The 18,704-nt window shown below is 28.3% G+C and overlaps 1 protein-coding gene across 5 annotated transcripts in view; it reads left to right on the top strand.

Annotated features, from left to right (window-relative positions):
- Glut1 (Glucose transporter 1) overlaps positions 1 to 18,704 on the top strand; it is a 65,497-nt gene that overhangs the window by 18,081 nt on the left and 28,712 nt on the right. For 2 of the 5 annotated variants that reach the window (XM_088187946.1, XM_088187944.1), the window contains exons 2-4: positions 1,628 to 1,697; positions 2,241 to 2,345; positions 17,533 to 17,629. In XM_088187946.1, coding sequence (XP_088044072.1) covers positions 2,258 to 2,345; positions 17,533 to 17,629 — 185 coding nt within the window. In that variant the 5' untranslated portion in view covers positions 1,628 to 1,697; positions 2,241 to 2,257. Of the gene's footprint in view, positions 1 to 1,627; positions 1,698 to 1,904; positions 1,990 to 2,240; positions 2,346 to 17,532; positions 17,630 to 18,704 lie in introns of all 5 variants that reach the window. The other 3 variants (XM_088187945.1, XM_088187947.1, XM_088187948.1) reach the window with 3 other exon arrangements.

Raw genomic sequence — 18,704 nt, 5'->3', positions numbered from 1 at the left:
CGCACGCCCTTAACCTCGCCATCAGTGGGTCATGTTCGTGTGCGTTACGAATGCATCGATTTTACACTGTCGTATGAGATATTGCGGAAAAAATATGATTACGTAAATCGGAGGTGCTTTGATTAATTTTTAATTTTATTTCGGGATATTGATTGTTGATACGGGTGCGGTATATCTGGCGATTTTTAAAAGTGAAATTATTTTTACACTACGCTACTTTTGGCACACAAACCGGATACGATTGTGGAATAGTGTAAATGCACTTACAGTAAAAACATGTTCTGAATACGAGCTTTATATATTTATAAACATTTATTTGCTGTAACAGTGACACAATACAATTTCGGCGAGAGCTAATTAAATATTATACACTGATCACGTTTCAGTGGTTTCAAGATGGTGGATATCTGTATGTATGTGTCGCGCGATTGCGCAAAAACCATTCTACCGATTTCAATGTGAATTTTTCGGTCAAATTTATTTGAATCTTGATATATATCAAATTTTGTATTGAGTACATATGATTTACTATTAGAATATTTATTGCAATTCAATATTTCTGTTTTGGAATCATAGTTTTGAATTAGTTACCAAACTTCTGATGAAAACTGCAATTAGTACTACTTTATCAACATGTCCTACAAATGCGCCTTAAATTATAAAATTCATAATTTTGGCTCATGTAAAAAAATATCAATAATTTTTTTGTCCTTAATATAATGAAGATAATTGTTGAGATAGGCAATTTACATTTAGTGGCCACTTTATTTTATTGATGTTTCAAAGATCGTATATCTCTTGATTAGAATGTTAACTACAATACCAAATTGTCCAAATTAATTATAATTCCCTAATTAATACGAATGTGATCCGCAAACATCAACAATATGTTAATAAATGAATAATCATAAAAATATAAATAAAAACTTGAAATATCGCTCGTATTTCTTCGCTTATGGGCCGCAAAAGATCCCCTGGTAATTTTCGCAGTTCACGTGTAAGGATCGTAATACAAATTCAGATCGCCACGTTGCTCCCAAAACGCTTTAATAATTCAATTTTATAGCACACTACGTGGGTTAAAAAAATATTTATTTCGGTTTTGCGATTCTTGGTCTACTGTAAAATTGATCTTATTTGTATCTCTAAAACTACTAAAAAAGAAAACAAGTTTTTTTATTTAAAAAAACTATTTAAAAATTTTGGTAAAAAGTAATTTGATGCAATTTTGAAATGATTATTAAAAAATATTATTACATATCTTTAATAGTTTTGGAGACGCCCGAACTTTGACACGCAAGCGAATAAACCCAATATATATATACATATAGTTTTATTTATTTAACGTGTGATTGTATGTCATTGTTTATGCTTTTGCCGAAGTTTTTGGTTTTGGGAGATTGGAGAGCTTGTCTATCGTGTCTTTTTCTCTGATGTTGGGGTTGAAACGTTGGCAAGAAATATGAGAGAGAGGGAGATAAAAATTACAATATGCAAGCCCTCCCATATTCCAATGTACTGTATTAAATTTTTTGAAAAACATAAACAACGGTATAAGTCTACATATGTATTCCACTTCATATGTGTGTAATATTTACATTTTACATTACATTTCTGTTCTTTACAGGTAAATAAGCTCAAGTTTACCTGGAAACTGGGAAGACATCCATTAAACGATGACTGGTGCTCGATTTTTGGTTAGTTAGCATTAAATTATGATTCTTGGAAAATATGTTTTATTATTACTCTTATTATCGTTATGTATATGTATGTATTGTATGATAATGTCTTTCACTACTAAACATATTAAAAATGTTATATTTTTTTTTTACTATCAAAAATTAAAAAGCTGAATATCATACATACATATACGTATTAAATAAATTTATTTTTGTGTTTTAAAGAATAAGTTACAATGAGGGGCATGTGATGGTGGTTGCAAAAAAAAATCAGCATTCGAAGGACACGCCTAAAGCGACGAAATAAAGTGTATGCGAAATTAAAATTTATTCCGTTCGCAATAGAGCTCATTTTGCATTTTTTAGCTTTACAAGTTGAATATCACTCATGAGATTATTTTCGTCGACATTGTTTTTAATTTAGTTTTTGATTTCGTTCCCTCCACGCTCTTATCGCTCCGATCACTGCTCGTACTATGATTTTTATTGTTTATTATTGTCGTTTTAGATATACATCATTACTTTTGTTTGTGTGTGTGTGTATACATGGATTTTTTTCAGGTGGTGTGTAGCCTCCCATGAGACAATCGTGCCATCGCTTGCTAGAACACCAGCAACCCGGCGGGGAAGAGCCTCCCCTTTATTCTCCGTGCGACCAAATTTCAGGTAAATTCCTTTAATGTAGTATAGCTTATTAAGAACACTAAACGATTAATTTCGATTTTTTATAAATCAAAGACACTTATTGTTTATGTATCCCTGTAAGCGAGAAGCACGAAATTTAGAACGCGAAGTGCGTGTTAATGTGCGCAAAGACGCGAGAATATAATGGATAAAATGGGACATACGCCCTGTCCTCTTTTTACGCATTTTTTTCGATGGAACAATTTTTCACATTTATTTCACCTTAAAAATTTCAATTCGGTGCTAGCTGACCCAGTACTAAAAGAAGATGGTTTTCTATTTTTTTTCTTAGACATGATTTTCATAATTTAAAAACGCAAGCTTTTGCTGATATATAAAAAATAAAAAATAAAAATCTGCGCAGGACTATTCCATTAAATAAACCATTGATCAGGATTTTAACGTTGTCTACACCGCTCTTTTCTGGAAAAGACGACCTACTCAAACGCATGTAGCAAAGCCCGAAAATCTATAATGGACAAGCTTCTATAGAACGTGTGACATTTTTGCTTAATTTATTTATTAAAATTAAAAAACGACCATTATGACCATATTGTTTCACGATGGTAAAAAATAATACATTGTATTATTACATTACACAAAAAAAAATAAAGAATACATGATAATAAAAAATATTAAATATTAAAATAAATGGTATAAACCAGACAAGCTGACTACATACATATATCAATATAATGAGCCAGATGGCAATAGTCGTAATCAAATCGGCTCTAATAGGCATCAGAAGAGGAAGCAATTGTGATTGTCAAAGACGTTCTGAAATCCAAAACTCGAATTCTTCGAGAATAGTTTGATTGTCAACAAAACCCTTGAATAGGTTGAATAAATTCTCAGCGACAAAGAACTTGCTGCGAGAACTTAGCGAATTATCCCAAACCTAAAAGAAAGGAGTTTGGTAAAAAGAACGGATCTCAAGAACCGTTTCTAAACTTTTCCGATTAAACAAGGGTATTTTGTCTTTTAAGGATTTCAAATTATAGACCCGATTCAAGAATGCTACAAATTAAAGTGTCATAGAGGACATGAGTTACTGATGGACCGTTAAAGTGTAACGCCTGATTCATAACAAATCTGAGCACCTTGAAAAAATTTCTGCAGACAAAAAATGAAAGGATCATAGTCTAAACAGTTTTATCGAGACTGTAGAAATAGTCTGATAAAAAAATATCGTAATATAGCACTTGCTGACACTAAATGGCTTTCGATTGACAAAAGTTTAACTTAATAATTAATTTAAATAGTCCGTAGCAGATCGAATACATCTATACAATTTGAAATCATCTGCATACAGATGAAAACTTTAATTTAAAACGGCAGTATTTTTGTCAATATAATTAAAGTGAAAAGCTAAAGTCCTAGGATTGACACACAAAGAAACCTCGAAGGAGTGAAATATTCTTTCAGTAATCGACTGACATAGGTTGCGAACTGTGTCCGACTGCCCAAATGACTCATAAGTAGGGATTCCAATCCCGGGATCCCGGGATCCCGAACGATTTTCAGTACCCGATGAGTCCCGGGATTATAAAACATAATCCCGAATTTTTTGGATTGATTGATTTATCAAGCACAATCGAATTATTATTGACAAAATCGTTACATTTCGTATACAAACTTGCGCGAGTTGCACGTGTCATCTGTGAATCTTTGAGGCTGCGAGTCTGAACGTGCTTTTTCAGCTGCAGGCTGCTTAGGAACCAAAATCAGATCAAGGCTAAATGATGAAACGCTTGATGCTTTGATGTTACTTCGTGAGTTTTTTCCAAAATAATGTTTTCCATTAATTGTGTCTATGAATGTACATATGTACATACATTGTCAAAAGTTTATTTTTTATCTTCTCAAATAAATAAACAAGACCTTCCTTTTTTTATTTGTATTATATTATTTTCTATTTTAAGTCCAAGACTAAAATTATACGTACTTTATACATTGTACGTTATAAAAAACGGATGTAAAAAAATATTGTATTATTCATTTTAAATTATTTTTATCGATAAAATAACATGAAAATTATCCCGGGACTGGTCCCGGGATCCCGGGATCGACTAATTGCAATACCGAAATCCCGGGATCAAAATTTTGGCCCGGGATTGGAATCCCTACTCATAAGTAATGATTAAACCACTGCAATCGCGTTCCTATTTTTTTTTGAATGAGTCAATATTTCGCCAAGATTGTCCTAGCATTATCAGGAATTTCCACGTTTTTTAAGTACAATTTTTACACATCGCGCAGGGAAGGATTTTTATTTGCACTTTTTTTATTGGTTTTAATGTTAAAAACACGTTAATTTGAATATTCATTCAAAAAAAAGATGAACGCAAAAAAAAACACGTAAATATTTTTTTTTAAATATATTATCGCGTAAAAAATATAAACAATTTTATAATGATAACAGTAACGTGATATTTATCGTTTTAAACGATCGAACAATTGTAACAATACGACAAGCGATCAAAAAAAAATTTTTAGTATGCTCTTATCCGAGGAGCAGTGAGGGTAATAATATTCAAACTAACGTGTATTCAAGATTAAAAGCAATAAAAAAAGTGTAAAAAAACATAAATATATAATTATATATATAACAAATAATCGAACTTATTTGTATGAAAGCCATTATGACACATTTGGGAAACCTGTCAAGTCATATTTTTAATAAAAAATAAAACATTGTATTAAATTTTATAATAAAAATAACTAATTACTTTCTTAAAATTTCGCAATTTGGGCTCGGAATATAGCACTTCGCTCTAGTAACCCCGCGTTTCTGCTCATTGTATGGCACATCGCGTTCGGAATATCGAGTTTCGTGCTTATAATGCTGATAATATTTTTATTATTGGAACTCAGCATTGGTATACGTGAATATAAACAAAAACGGCTAATATGTAGTAAATATCAACAGCACAGTGCTCTCACACCTATATGATATACTACTAACAATGACCGCTAACTGCGGGACTCGCTAACCATTTATCAACGCGATTTTAAATATTTATTTTGACGCCTTGTTAAGCTTTATCTGTTTTTCCGTATGTTTTGCATTCATGTTCACCCGTTAAATTTGAAAACGTAAAGAAGACAAACGTTCCCCATTTATACGCGGCAAGTGGGTCAGATCACTCTTTGCACGGCGTGCAATCCTAACACAATACTGCAGAAATGACTTCTTTGGCACTCTAATTTCGTAAACAAATAATAGGAACAATTTTTATTGGTGCTACTCTTTATAGAGTTTTTTTAGTTTCTACATCATATTCACTAGTAACTCTGGTATTTAGTTTTATTAAGTCAAATAGCACAATACATAGAGTGCCGGAATATTTTAAAACTATTACGTATATATCAGCACGGTAGTCGATGGCTAAAACTATTTTTAAACTTCTTTTGTGCCTGGAATTAGTGATAATTAATAAATGATACTTCTGATCGATCATCACAGATTGGCTTTTCAGAGATTTTACTGATCTGATATATATTCTGCATAATGATATTTATTAATTTATCACTAATAATAGTTTAAAATTTATAAAATCGTTGAGTTACAGACTATGATTTTAGTCTGGTTTCTCACTACTTACTTAATCTTTTTTTATAGTATTTATCTCGCTGTAACACATTGGACTAACGCCTCTCATATTGCAACGAAAGATTTACTGTAAATAAATAAATATCATTTCTCTTATAACCATATTCTATGTTTATTTCTTAACCGATTTTTAAAATGATCCACCTTTGACATTGCGACATCAAATTGAAGTAAATTATTATCACATTTAGATAAAAAATACGTACGTGTAAGTTTTATATAGTGATTAAAACATCAATATTTGTACATACATCATTTGTAAAAATATCTATAGACGTGGAAGTTTTTGTACGCGAATGTAATTATTTTAGTGATGAAGAGTTCGTACTAATTGCAATATATACAAAATGTGATTATTCGAGCAAGTATTCATTAAAAATTCTGATCGATGTTTGCAATTGATGCAACACTTATGCATAAATGCAATGCTTACTATTGATTAAAAAGGCCCCTAGTGTATCTAACACATTATCGATGGAGTTTCTTTGCTGGCTAGTTGTTGAATAATGGATTTTAGTAGTCCACCGGATCCACAACATTTGACGTCACATTTCTCAAATACATGTTATTTTATTTTTTGTTGTTATGGTTCAAGATTTTATTTCAATGCTGAAAATGTGTATGTATAAATCCTAATACATCTTAATAAAACATATAATGTAATTTAAATAGATAAAATAGTAATCGTAAAATCAAAACTTTCCATACGCATTAAAGCAAGAAAACGTAATTATTCGTAAATCGGGTACAAACCGTAACATTTATTAACTTTTTTGCAGAATAAACTACATAAAGATATTATTATTAATTAAATATAACCCGAATAATAATTTACGTTTAGATGTTTTCACTACCCACTGATCAACTACATCTAGTTGTAAAACATAACAGGGCTTTGTCTACATGGGTATTTTTCTTGCACTTTGCTAAAGCTTTCAATCACGTTAAGCATTCAGGCTTTGTATTGTATATGTATACACTACATTAAATTAATTTAATTTTAGAATCTTTTTAGCTAAATAATTAAGTTCATTTTTTTAAATTATTTAGCAAATCTCATACCCTTATGCAGAGTCGTGCAAAGAAAAAGCTGCGCTCAGTGAAAAGCTTGAATTTGCCATTTAGATATTTATATGAAATTTAAAAAATGTTAGTCGTTGTGTGGATAAAATTAAATTGTCAAGAAAAAGTAAATTTAATTTGAATATGCATCTTCTGATGGATATGCATATTTAAATGTTAGACTTGTATATAAATATGACACGAAAAAGTAGATTTTGTTAATTAAATAATGAGATTGAGCTTTTCATAATTTACCTATTGCAGAGGGCTTTTTGTTACGACTTTATGATTTTTTAATTCAGTATATATATCACTAGAAACTGTAAAATCACCCTTCTCTACAAAATTGTTTTCTTTTCTTTTTACTCTAGAACTAATACTGGGTTATAATGTTCTTTTAATTTTGCCAGCCTTCTGTGGCAAAAATTATATTTTATTTAACAAGTTATCTTTCTTGCCTTTATGAAAGCAAAATCGTTTATAATGCTGTCTATTATCTAATAATTGTGTTACACTGTTTTCAATCAAAAGTATACACAAATTACTCAGTCTGTCAGGAGCTATTGAATATCTTAAATAGTTTAAGTTTACTGAAGAATCTTTCCGCTAGAGAAAACTATATGTGCTGACTATATATATTGTTTATAGTTTGCTGTCAAATGCTTAAATTTATTTAAAACTTTTTTATTGGTTATTTTTTTTTAAATTATCTTCCAAAGGCAGATTTTTTTTTGTACTAATTATATTACATAAAAATGTTCTATTTCATTGCCAGGTCCATAGAATGGCTACTTAAACTGGTTTTATCTAAAAAAATTGTATTTGAATCAGTAAGATAGTCAAGATTTCGCCTTTTAAAGTGTTTTGAAGTTTTTTAATTTTCTAGTTTAATTGCTTTATTTTTGTATCAACAGCGTAACTTATTACAAAATTTCTAAGCTTCATTCAAATTTAAGCGTTGTGTTCACATTGTTTCGAAGATTTTATTTTTTTTTAAATATCGGGTCTACATTAAACGACTATTCTCTGTTATTAAATATAATTATTTTATTTCTTAGATTCTTTATTATCATTACAGTTTTTATCTGATGTATCACACTATGAAAAACTTTTAGTTACTATTTCTTTGCGCTCCTGCTTTTTTATTTTTATCTCATTGCTACAAGATCCTCTTAAATTAAATCTATATCAACTGTTTATTTATTGTTGATACAGATTTTTTTAAATGACCATTGGGTATTGCAATGTTTCTTTAAAGACACCGAATTTTTATCAGCCGAAGACAAATAAATTTTAGACTGTATCGAAAAAGTCATAATGTTTAGCAATACGCTGGCAACGTAACTCCAGTAAGAACATCGTAAAAAATATGTAATTTCACTCACTTCGATAATTTTAGATTTTGCTTTTTTATTTTTCTTAGCTATATTTGTCCCATTGTCAAAACACTAAGCTCCGTAATATTGACTTATCAAAGTTTTCAGCCTGCAATTTGTCAATTTTTTTTCGTGCCAGTTCGTGAAATTTTCATCATTTCCGCACTATGAGCACTCTATAGTACAATCAATAGAAATGGAAGAGTTCTTTGCCTTATGAATTTCATTCAAAATAATTTTCCCCACTTCACCGGCAAGTAGTCATTATTAAAATTTGAATGTTATTAAAAATAAGTTATTTTTCTTTATTGATGAATTAAGGCTCTGACGTGTCAATGTATATCTGGGTTATTAATTAATAAATTAATAGTTTAAAGAATAATGCTGCAATCTGTACTGTCAATATCATTTGACAAGCACCATAGAGTTAAATTATGTTTAACACAGTATGGCGTTCTTCATTTAATTCTTCATTATTTCATTTCTATACAACTTATATTTAAAATTAATATTTGTAATAATAATGATTTTGGCGTCTCCAAATTTTGGCGCCCGGGACTTTGCCCTTATGCTGACTTTCTTCCAGTTTCAATATTTAAACCTTTGCAATTGATAATATGAGTATTTTTCTAACTAAAGCACACAAATTATATAACTGATTTATTTAACCACGACATTATGATTTGGAATAGATAGATATTCACTGCAAGTCCCACTTATTATTAGAATTAAATCTGATAAAAACGCGTTAATAATAATTAAAGGCCTAAAAATAAGCTGCGATTATATATTTAAAATTTATCTCATTGAAAACCTGTTTGGAATTTACATTTTTAGTCCTCTTTTACTTTTAATTTTATATGTAATTTCCATGCTAATTTATTATGAAATAAATTAGCATTAAAATTATTATTACGAACGAATTTATTTGATCATATGATTGTATTTAAAACTCCAGTATATACTACAATATATAATACATACGTTTCATCAATTTATTTTTAGCTTTATCATAAAATACCGCATGAATCTTCAGCGTATGTATTGAGATTATTAACAATCGAAGTCATACATTAGAAACATTTTTAAATATTATTGTATTATATAGGTTATTTACTAAGCAACTAGATAAAATATCTAAAAATATTCGTTGGGCAGATAAATCTTCAAAGGCAATATATCAAAAAAGATATAACTTTAATAAACATATTTTAGCAAGCAACGCTACGGAGATGTGTATTATAAAATATTTTTATTACAATTCTAAGAGAGCATTTTTTTCACGAAAAGCAGTTAATAAAATAGCTAAAATTTTCGCGCTGCTGGGAAAAATTGGTCTCGCTTGTTATTTAATCAAACTTTAACTACATTTACAGTTTAATAATCTGAAAAGCTACTACATAATAAATATATATTTTTATTATAACTACTGCACTTAAAGATTTTTTTAAGTATTTTTATTTTTTATTTGTATTCCAAGCTCATATGTAAATAAAATTATTAAATTTATATTAAACACCCTAAATATTATTTCGTTATAAAAACACGCTGTGTTAAAAAAAGTGTTAAAAGTCAAAAACGCTTATCAAATAAATAAAACCATCTTGCGATGTTAATATAACTGACGCTTTGAGCGAACGTATTTTTGGCGAAAAGAAGGCGTGGCATCAAAGTTCGCAAAGTTCGATCGCACCATAACCTAAAAACGAGAAGCGCGCTTTGGCCATTACTAAATCATGGCTGTGCGGTTTGCCGTATTGTACTATATGTGGCCGAAACAAACGTTTTCGATAACTGACGTTTCTTTTTTCACATTTGGCACATATGTATTTTAATAATTAAGAACATGATAAAATCGGCGCAATATGAAACCGAAGCTTTTCCTCCATTTCCAGATTCCCATATGCTAACTAAATACTTTTTTCGTTTATTATAATTCACACACTTTATTTTGCTTAACAAAAATTTATTTTTAATCATAGAAAAATCTATTTGTAATCGTTTTTTTTTAATTACAAATAAATGTGATTTTCAATCGATTCACAATACTGTTGGATCAACATACACGTTAATAAATTCGATAATAATGCAAGGCTTAATATATTTAAAAAATAAATAAATAAAAGATTTGTTGATATAAATATGTCAAATAATAATAAAAATGCAGAGTTGTCATAACTCTATCACTTTGTACGTTTTTTATAATACCCACATGATAGTGTATTAGTCAAGGCGTGTATTTTTTTATATATCCTTTTTCGCACTTAAAATAAAATAAAAATTTCTATAATAAAATAAATATTAACTACAGATTTATTTGAGCACCAAGTAAGCCCCTAACGACAACATATAAATATGCAAAAAAAGAATGATAAAAAAATTTAAATGTTCATTCATCGTACACCGTGAGATATTAATTTCACTTTGGAATACGGAAAATTTATTTTAATTTCTTGCTTTTTTGTTTTTAAATAATTATTAAGCCATCTTAAAACTATTTCATTTATACCGATATTCTCCCATTTCGTTAACATTGTTTTGAAAACTCTCTTGAAATCCAAGAAAACTGCTCCAATGATTTTATGTATTTGTATCTTTGACCAACAAACAATCATTTATAACTACTTGTAGTGCAGTGTCAGTAGAATGTGTTTTTCTGAATTCCGATTGTTGTTTTCATAGAATGTTATCAGAAATAATGAAATTCTTTAATTGTTTGATTACTATTTCTTTCATCGCGTTTTCAATACAAGAAAACGTCTAAATTGGTCTCATTTCCTCAACCCTTTTTACAATTTTTTTATTTTAGGTATAGGTATAAAAGTAGCAATCTTTAAATTATCATGTATTTCTACTTTGTAGAGTGAATTTTTTTCCTAAATAGTGTAATTTATATAGCTCCTAGTATTTCCCAACTTTTTTTAGTGAAATTTACATCTAATTCATTAGTTTCTTATTTTATTTAATTAAAAATTATTTTGTGAATTTCTTCTACAGATACTAATTTAAATTCACTTTTACATTCAATGTTTCATTATTGTGTTGTGCTAATTTATTAAACTTAAGTATTGACTTCATGATCTCTTCTATACTCTCAATGTATTATGTAATATTTTTTTCTGCTATTATATTAGGATATTCATATACATTTCCATCCAGTTTCATATTAATAATGCCGTTTTTCTGAGTAGGATTAATTAATTTCTTTATTGTTTTACACATATTAATTTATTTTATCTATCGACTTTTCATACTATTTTTTTAGCAATTCTTAATGCTTTGACTGCCATATTTCTATATTATTGGTATGTTTTCTATTTTTATTTAAAACTTTATATTCTACTCGTTTTGTTTCTATAATAACTTTTTATTTTACTATCAATCCATATCAAATCAATATCTCTGTATAAATTCCAATCACATTTTAGTAATTTTTAATTTGGTAAAATCTATTTTTTAATTGTATTTTTATTATTATTTTCTATAATAACATTATGCTTTTCTATATAAATACATACAATAAAATGATTAGTAATTCCTGGAGTTGTTTTCACTTTACATTTGACTCTTTTACTTTTCTTAAAACTAAATCTGTTAATGTGCTCGAGTTATTAATAGTCCTTGTGTTTTTGTTAACACATTGTCGTAAACCAAATAAATTTGCCGATTTTTATATTTTTGAAGTAGTACAAAAATCCTCATATTTGTTCCAAATAAAATTACATTCTCCAATTAAAACGGTATCCAATATTTTATCAGTAATCTATTCTGTACTATTATTTATGAATTCCATAAATGAATTTAGATAACTATTTGGAGATCCATATGCTAAATATAATCTTTATTATTTTTAAATATTGTTTTATGTATTATGATTTATATCAGTATACCATGGTTCTAATTAAATTATATTCGTCAATATATAATTCTTAATTATTAATATAATTTATGATTCTAAAAATATGTAATGTCTCCACAATAGCGTCATAATTATTTAATTGGATTTTTTTATATATTTTATTTCTTAATAATATGCATGTATTTATATTTATATTGTATTCCTGGTATAAGGACTACCGAAAAATTATATCAAACTTTAAACTCACCTAATTTTTGAGTTACCAAAAAAAAAATATTATAATTCTTAATTTTGCGCAAAAAATGACTTAAGTTTTCAGCTGTTTCTCCATTGCTGTGCTAGATGGAGCGTTAAAAATTGCAAATTTTGCAAGAATAAAGAATTGGAAACAAAATCTTATTTAAATATTTTAAAATTTCCGTTTAAATATAGCAAAATTTTGCGTTCGCCGAAAAAAAACATCTGAAAGATAACGCTATAAAATATTATTAACTATAAATATTAACAGGTGTGCCCAGAAAAACCGAATGGTGATTTTTACAACATTGTATTTTTTTTGCATATTGAAGCCTGGTTAAAGGACTACTGAAAAATTATATTAATTTATAGAGCCACAACTTTAAGCTCGCCTAATTTTGAGTTAACCTAAAAAAATATAATTCCTAATTTTGCGAAAAAAATGACACGTTTTTTGCTGTTTTTCGATTGCTGTGCTAGATGGAGCGTTAAAAATTACAGACTTATGCAATTTTCGTTTAAATATTATTATTTATATATATTTGATTATACAATTTTTTAATTAATCATTTTTTAGTTCTTTTGAAATTCCAATTACTTTTATTTTAATTTTTTTTAAATTTTTTATTTATCTCTATTTTTACTACTTTTTCAGAAATTTTTATGCATCCTCTTTAGACTCGCAGGATATAATTAAATCAGTTTTATTTCTGGGTCTTATATTATGAATGGCAACTTTCAATTCTGTTTGTCTTAATAATCTTTTGCAGTCAATTATAGTTTTCTCTGCATTTTATTCCTACATTTTGCCTTTTTTTAACACACACAGAAAAACAGTTTATTGTGGGTTTTTTGAATAATGTTATTTAAATTTAAATTATCTTTTATTAAGTGAACATTTTTATTTGCCTCATTTAATAACTCAATTATTGAACAATAATTTTAAATTTTATTCCTTTCTTAAAAATTATTAGTTTTCAGAATTTATGTTCTATGATTAAACAATATATGCATTATTACTAATATTTATTTTTCAATTAATCAAACATATAATTGACTCTTATTTTTTTCCTTAGCTTCTTTTAAACTAAATTTGTGCGTAATTGAGCACACTAGTGTCACGCCGCTGTCGGTCTCTTTTATTATATGACAGTACTAATAAATGCTCACATTTTACTATTATATTATATATATATTTATTCATACATATTATTAATGCTAACACAAGTTTACTTACATCTGCCGGTTTTCACCTCTAAAGGGTTGGTTACCACAATCTTAGCTAATTTCACGAAATACACAAGCACACACTGCGCACACGATTTTATGAGAAATTATTGCTTAAATAATTATCTGATGAGAAATAATTGCCTAACATAAATACAATAATATATTATTTTTGATAATTTCTATGTTTCTAAGACTGTCAATACATTTTTGATTTATTTCCATACAACACCTACTATGGTGTTAGCTCACAGTAACACGTTAAAATTTTGGTAATAAAAAGTCTGAATATGAATCTATGCGCATGATTACAAGTGCAAAGTGCGATATTCCGAGCCTAAATTGTGAAATCTTGAGAGCGTAGTTTGAGCTATTTTTTTTTATTATTATAAATCTGACTTGATAGGTTTCTCCAAAAAAGTTTTACTTAAAATTTAATATACTTTTCATCATATCTATTTCATATTTATATATGTATTTATACAAACACACGCTTTTCAACAGATTTATTTTTCAAATATTAAAACAAACGACTTTAGTGCACACCATTAATATATGAGTATTATCCTAAATAAATTTGTTTAACTCTTCGTAGCTATTGCTAAAATATTCTTGCGTTTAGCTAGCTTGTTGAGAAGCTGTATGGCTAGTATAACAGGAGCCCTCTTAAGCGCTGACATCCTACATTTTTAAATCTCATATAGCAATATGACATGCGTAAGCCCAATGTGTTATAACGGGGTTAATCAGTATTAACTAGTGACTTGTAAATCAGTGATATCTATATAATTAAATTAAAATTATTATGCGTATGATAATTTACAATTATTATATTTCACTTTGCAGCTAGGGCCAGTTTTTATTAAGAGCGCATTTTATTAAATTCAATTTTTAGTCTTTTGTAGAGGCATGAACCCGTGGCCTCCAAGTAACAAATCTAGACATTACAAACCTTATGCTACTCTGACCTTAAATATAAAACGTGTGCACTCATGCAGACACGGTATATAAAGCTGCAATCACTAGAAGGCGTAGGCGTAGTGACGCAGGCTCTTTGTGTGTGTAAACAGGCCCTCTATGTGCCATTCTGTAGAGTATGCCTCCTGTAGTTGGCTTGATTGGTTGGGAGCAGAGTCCCGACGGTCTTCTGCGGGGTTTGACTGTTTTATAAGATAAAGACAGAACGTCTAAGAACAAATCTCACTTGCTGGACCCGCTGCAGTGTAAGATACGAGCAGCCAAGTGTAAAGCCACATTGGCGGACTCAATTCGGATTAGTCCTTCTCTCTGCGTTTGTTTTTATATGGACGACCATCCAACGGTGGAGCTTTAGCGTTGGAGCGTTGAACATAGTTCTTAATAGAGTTCGTTTATTTTACGTTTCACCTCGACAGCGACTTAGTTGCAATTGTGACTTATTAATTCTTTTCTGCAATTTTTTTAAAAAGTAAACAATTTGTAAGATTTGGATAGTGCCTATTTTTTTCCATTAATGAGTTATCCATTATCTCACCGTGTCAATTAAATTAAATTCTTATTGTTTGTATTAACATGTAGCCGCCAGTTTAAAACTACTATTAGTTTACAATAAGAAGATATTAAATATACGTTATTATATAATTAGTATTTTAATTATCAGTTCAGTTCCGGTTTTCGTTCCAGATAAACTAACGGTATTTTTGGTTTTCGGTTTTTGGTACAGCTCTAAGGGATTAAAATTTAAGACATGTTATTCCTTCTATTGAGAGGTTAATTAAAAGTAAAAGTATGTAATATATGATAATAATATTATTTATTAAAGAAACATTTAATATATGATAATATTATTATTTATTAAAGAAACATTTGTAAACCAAACAAATTTGTATATTCACGGTTGACATTTTTTGCATTTTCGAGTATATTTATTTATTCTGAAAAAATATTAAAGTTACCACTTATTATTAAAATATCTTCCAATGTATTTCAATTTAAACTATTTTTATTGTCTCGTAAAATAAACTTTATACCATGTGTTGCTATAGCTCCTAGAACCACCATTGCAATTTTGTATAAATAAGAATAAAATATTTTTATTCTTTGCAAAAATTATAAAATATGTTTTTTTCCGTCTAATCTTTGTACGTGGTTAAAGTTATTTAATATAAATTAAATATCTTAATTTTTAAAAACAGGCAATCTATGTGTTTCTATTGCCAATTCTTTACTTATAAAAGTCCTTTATATCATCTACCTTCTATCGGACGTTTCACTTGATAATTATGATTATAATTAATTTCTCTAAAAATTGTAATTTGTTCCAAATATTTTTCAAATATTGCACAACTTGCACTTTTTGTGATTTTGTAAGTAAAATTTGATATACTACCACTTTCTAATATCGATTATTTATTACATAAAATATCTGCAAAACATTTTATTTCTTTTTGCAATTTTATTTTAATTAAATTAATAGCAAACCAAAATGGAACGACTTTTTTTCAGTTTTTGTTCCGACCAAAATAACGTTTTTTTTTTTGGTTTTCAGTTTAGTTCTGATTCGAAACCCTGTTATAAATATTTTTTATGTTATTAATGTTCTGATTCGACAGTCTTATACTCAGAGGGTGGCAAGCTATTTAGATTTTAGTGTCATATTTAGTAAATTTAGAACTTTGCCCTCTATTTTAGGCATTTTTCTTGTTTATTATTTTTAGGTAGAGGCGAATTTTTTTTGCGAGTTTTTACTATTATGTACTTGCTTGTGTTTTTTAATTTAGTACATTTAATTGCCTATGAGATAAAATGTTAATTTAATTTAAACATATTTTAGTAATTATATTGCCATTAAACTCAAACAGTAATAACTAGTTTTTTTTCGAGACAAATGGCAAATTAAAAATTCTCATTTTTCGAGAGTTTTCATAGAGTGCAAAATTAATTTTGTGCGAATATTTTAAAATGTTTAACAGCGGCTACCACTGCATAATATAGGGCGAGACCGTGTCAGATATTTAAAAATATATGCATGCTTTCTTGAAAGCTTTGAATAGCAAAAAATTATTGACGATTTTCTCAACTAATCTAATCGACCTTATATTTACTTTAATGCTCAAAGAACTACATTAATTACTAAAAAAACCAATGGGGGCTTTTCACAGAGTTACGCAATAAAATTTGCTTGTCGGCGAATTTTTATCTTGGTTTTTCAATAATCCAAAAAGGTTTTGTATATCTGTGATTCGGATATAAATACGGGAGCACGAAATTCCTTTGTAACTCGGTGCTCTGTAGTCAATCAATGTAGATCGATCCGTTTTGGTCTCTTCATTAAACGTATCAATTATAACAAATCATCATAAAGTTAAAGTTTGTTCTTTTTAATGATTATCCAGTTATCTATTCCTAAGTAATAATTTTCACTATGTATGTACGTACGCACACTTGCAAGTTTCGTTCAACAAACTCTTTTTGAACAAAATTTCCTATAAAAAAAAACAAGGGTAGCTGATTCCACTTTAAATTGCATGTGCTTCTTAAGAGTTATTTTAAAAAATTCCCTGTAATTTTTCGTCGTATTAATCTTACCGGAAATATTTTCTTGAGACTAATGATATTCGATTGTATTATGTAAATATTATTAGAATTATGAAAAGCTTTATCATAGTACTAATAGCCATTTTGAAATTCGGGTGTTGAAAATACGTTTTAGTTAATATACAAATAATATAATAAAAATGTTTTAAAAAGAATTTAGTTTTCTGAAATTTTCACTCAATGAGGGACTCAATTTATGACATATATTGTTTCTTACAGTTGTTCCAGATAATGTTGTTGGAGAGGGCGGCGGCAAGCTGACCCGACATGCGACGCAAGAAGAAGACGAAGCCACTCTCAGGGAGCTGCTTCTTAGGTAAAATTTTTTTTTTAATAAGTATATATATACAAATATATACCTATATACATTTGCCAATATCTTTCTTAGACGCTTACTATACGATATTTCATCATAGACCACTATCAGGACAGTGTCGTCTTACTATTAGGCCCATGTTCATTAGTTGCAGTGACTTTTTCGATTTCCCAAAAAAATGCAATGGAGCCAAAGAACACATCACTTTCACCTTTAGAGCTATAAATATATTCTGATATTAATACTATTTTATTAATAATTGAGAAAGTTACGTGCTCTTTTGCTTTGTCCACACCAAAGATGTTTACAAGAAACTGTGTAGAATCTTCCTATGTGAACAATTACTAAGCCTATATAATTTTTTTATATAATTTGTATCCGTGCGTTTATTATTTCAACAGCTACGATTTTTTTCCTAGGTCGTTTTACTTATGAATTATATCATTATAATATTAATTTTATGTTTAATCATATGAACGCGTTTAACATCACATTCAGCAATCATACTTCACATGAATAACATACAACAGAGGTATAAATTATCTACTCAAACTAGTGATGTCCCCAAAAAATCAAATTATTGGTGAAACTATCATAAATATATAAAAAAATGTTAATCATAGTTCTACACCGACATTTAAATATATTTTTATAGATAATATACAAGCATGAATTTTTTTCCATAATTTTAAATATATTGGTATTAAGCCCATTATCAGCAGCTTAACTCTAAAACATTATAGTATAAATAATTTACTAAATTTAAGTGTTATATCATACGTAATTAATAAGACAAAAAATAGTATAATTTTCTGTATCTAAGTGTAATATATAAAATAATAAAATACCCCTCAAGGTTGCTTGCTGCTTGAAAATTTGGATTTATCAAAACTAAGCAATGGAACGCTGTTACTTGTATCTATTGCAGAAAGTGGGATTGAGGCAGTGATAATGACAGTCACATTTGAAGTAAATATGTTATTTATTTATCAAATCCTAATAATTCATTTCAAGTGACCTTAATTTATCATTAGCCCAGAGTATTAATACAAGTATAGACGTCCAATGTGACAGG

The sequence above is a fragment of the Plectrocnemia conspersa genome, unplaced genomic scaffold (genome assembly GCF_051122295.1).
Source record: "Plectrocnemia conspersa isolate PC_06_02 unplaced genomic scaffold, ASM5112229v1 ptg000006l, whole genome shotgun sequence".
Lineage (NCBI taxonomy): Eukaryota > Metazoa > Arthropoda > Insecta > Trichoptera > Polycentropodidae > Plectrocnemia > Plectrocnemia conspersa.
Note: the sequence above shows the minus strand (reverse complement) of the source record. Positions and strands in the feature narration are given on the sequence as shown.